This window comes from Sphaeroforma arctica (assembly GCF_001186125.1).
Source record: "Sphaeroforma arctica JP610 unplaced genomic scaffold supercont1.195, whole genome shotgun sequence".
Classification (NCBI taxonomy): domain Eukaryota; class Ichthyosporea; order Ichthyophonida; genus Sphaeroforma; species Sphaeroforma arctica.
The window spans coordinates 4,341-7,875 of NW_014040363.1; the positions used below are offsets into that span (position 1 = coordinate 4,341).

The 3,535-nt window shown below is 38.1% G+C and overlaps 1 protein-coding gene across 1 annotated transcript; it reads left to right on the top strand.

The window, feature by feature from the left end:
• Positions 1 to 243: 243 nt before the first annotated feature.
• Positions 244 to 3,471, top strand: SARC_03711 (hypothetical protein; the record flags this gene model as incomplete). Its single annotated transcript, XM_014302476.1, has 5 exons — positions 244 to 305; positions 499 to 607; positions 775 to 918; positions 1,906 to 2,373; positions 3,352 to 3,471. 5 exons carry the CDS (start codon positions 244 to 246, stop codon positions 3,469 to 3,471), a joined length of 903 nt encoding a protein of 300 aa, XP_014157951.1.
• Between the last annotated feature and the right edge of the window lie 64 nt (positions 3,472 to 3,535).

Consider the following 3,535-nt stretch of genomic DNA (forward strand, 5'->3'; position numbering starts at 1 on the left):
TATNTATATATTATTATATATATATAATAATATATATATATATATCTATATATATATATGTGTGTGTGTATATATATATATATATATATATATATATATATATATATATACTACATCTCCATGTCGTCCAGGGGAGGCAATTTTAACTGTATTTAGATATATTATATACTTCGGTGTATGTTTCCACAACTTGACACATACAGAGCTTAGTGCATGCCGATATAGAGAGAATTATAGAGTACAATGAATGGACGTCGTCTGTCTGACCGAGAGGAAGATGACCAATACGATAGCGTTATACTGATGTGCGTGTGTCTGTGTATATAGATATATGTCTGCTACACCATGACATCTGTATATGGGTGTATATATCTCTATGTAAACAGCGAGCTGTGTTTATTTTCGGGTGTGAGGGCTACTTCGTTTTATTATATTATATTTCTTGTTATAAGAGAAAGTTTAATTTACATTGTTTGTGCGTATATGCACACGCACCAGTCATCTACTCAAATTAAAGATTTTAGAGAGTCAGCCCCATTCCTTCGATCGCGAAGTGGGGAACTCCCAGCAGCAATTCACAGAACAGAACAATCTTAAAGAGTTAAATGTACACTATTTCTCAAGTACACATATCCAAATTGGAGGTTTAAAAAAACCCAAACCCATTTATTCGATCGATAAGAGGTGAAGTTTCAGCAGCAATTCACACACAAAAAAAGGCTAGAAGGCATATTTACGTATACTAATTTTCAAGTGCATATATCTATTTTGCAGATTATCGAAAGCCAAACCCATTTGTTCGATCGAGAAGAGGAGAACTTCCAGCAGCAAATTGCAGAATTGGGTCGAGATTTGGTCGAGGCACAGCAACGACTGGAAACTGAGAGAGCGGCCAATAATGCCAACACGAATGGCCAGGTAGTGTACGGGCAAACTTGTTTTCGTGAATGGATAAACTTGGTTTATATGTGATGCCAGCACTAAAGGCCAGATTGTGAAAGTGAAATCCCGGCTTTTTGAATGGATAAACTTGGTTTATATGTGATATCGTAAAGTTTGGGTCAACATAAATGTGGACTAGGGGGTGATACTGAGATACTATTGCCTGGATACCCTCTGTTGTACTGTTGGAACTCGCCTGTGCGTCACAAGTCTTGGTGTAGAGTGAGTATTGTGTTTCGTTCTGCCGTACGTGCATGTACACGCACACTTGGATGCGATGAACATTCATTTAGGTCTAGGCATTGCGTATATTCGTGTGAAGGCAGAGTGAAGTAGTTGAATGTACATGGACGTATAACCCATTTATCCAATAATCTATAAACTATTTTGGATGGTACATGTTCTATATTGGATGATACATGTTATACATTGGATGATACATGTTATATTTTGGATGATACATGATATATTTTGGATGAGACATGTTATATTTTGGATGATATATGACATATTTTGGAACTTTCGTTGCGTATAGCATATCTGTACCGATTGAGAATCGGAAACAGGTTGCAGCCAGCCCAATTTTTTTGTGCGTACATGAACATATGACCTATTTCTGACTGATATATACACTATTTTAGAGTTGACGTTACTGTAACATACCTGCTACACGAGAATCCCACACAGCCTGCTGCCAGAACTGGATTGTTGAATGTACCTGCCAATACGAGCCTGATATTCATTGATGTATGCCATATTTAGAACCTTCGTTGCTAACAACATATCCGAAATATATATATATATATATATAGTTAGGGGTTTTTATTATTAAAAATAACACTTTTTTATCTCACAAAGGGGTAGATGCCAGAATAAAAGTATTAACGGTAGATATGCCAATGTGAACCCACTTTTCGGTGATATATGCCTTATTCTAAATCTCCGTTGCAAAATCATTGACAGGTTGAAGCCCAAACTCTGCGTGACCAGATTTTCGGACTACAATCTGAACTGCGCAAACAACAAGAAGGTGCGCAACAACACATACAAGGCTTGGAACAAACTTTGGCCCAATTGGAGGGTGAAAAGAGGACTAATACGGAGCATATACAGCGACTAACACAGGCACTTGCGCAACTGGAGGCAGAGAAGAGAACTAGTAATGAGCACATCCAGCGCGCGGAGCAGGCACTCGCTCAGCTAGAAGGGGAGAAGCGGAATAATACTGAAGAGTTCCGGACTAATCACGAGGAGTTGCAGAACAATATGGAGGAGCTCAGACACGACAACGATGAATTGCGGACTAATAACGAAGAGCTGAAGGACAGTGTGGGACAATTGCAGGATCGGCTGAATGAGGTGGAGAGTGAAAACGCGGAGTTGCAGCAGATTGCCGACTCCAGTCAGGTGCAATACAACGCTAAAGTACAGGTGAGATTGCCGAGTCGTTTAATGAGTGTATATTGGTCGCTTATTATGTGCTTGTCGTTTATTGCTTGTTTGTTGGTCGCTTATTATGTGTTTGTCGTTTAATGCGTATCTATTGGTGGCTTATTATGTGGTTGTCGTTTAATATATGTAAATTGGTCACCTATTGTGTGCTTGTCGTTTATTGCATGTATATTGATCGCTTATTATGAGGTTGTCGTTTTATTATATATATATTGGTCGCTTATGTGCGTGTTGTCTAATTTAGGTATATTGGTCGCTTTTTTGTGCGTTTCTTTTATTACATTCATATTGGTCGATTATTATGTACTTGTCGTTCATTATACGTAGTTGAGTCGCTTATGTGCGTGTCATTTCATGTATGTACATTGGTCGCTTTTTATGTGCTTGTCGTTTATTATACGTAATTGAATCGCTTATGTGCGTGTCATTTCATGTATGTACATTGGTCGCTTTTTATGTGCTTGTCGTTTATTATACGTAACTGAATCGCTTATGTGCGTGTCATTTCATGTATGTATATTGGTCGCTTTTTATGTGCTTGTCGTTTATTATACGTATTTTAGTCGCTTGTGTGCGTGTCATTTCATGTATGTATATTGGTCGCTTTTTACGTGCGTGTCGTTTATGCAAGAATATAGCGTCATTTGCTTACGTTTGTCAGTGTAAAGTGTACTTAAAGTGTACTGCGCTGCAATCATTGTATCTCCTACACAGTGTGTTAAGTTGGGTTTTGTAATAGCGGCATTTACTTGCGTTTATCAGCATCTGATATCTGTGAAGACCGGGAAAACGTAAACGTTTTCACGTTGGGTGAGGTAGGATGGTGTACTATGCTAGTCAGCAGACGTTAGAAGAATGAATAAACTTAACCATCGTGACTTGAATACTCCAGTGTCCAATATAAACCAGAATTTTCTGTAACTCGGTTTAACTCTTCTGTTGAACATTTGTTGATAGGAAGTCGAAGGTCTCCGTCAGCAAATGCACAACACACATGAAGAAATGCGAAACATACGCAACGCTGCACAAGACGCACAAACGAGAACCAACGACACAGGTAGGGGATTGCTGATATAATATATATATATATATATGAATGTATGTATGTATGTATGTATGTATGTACATGTACAAGTATATG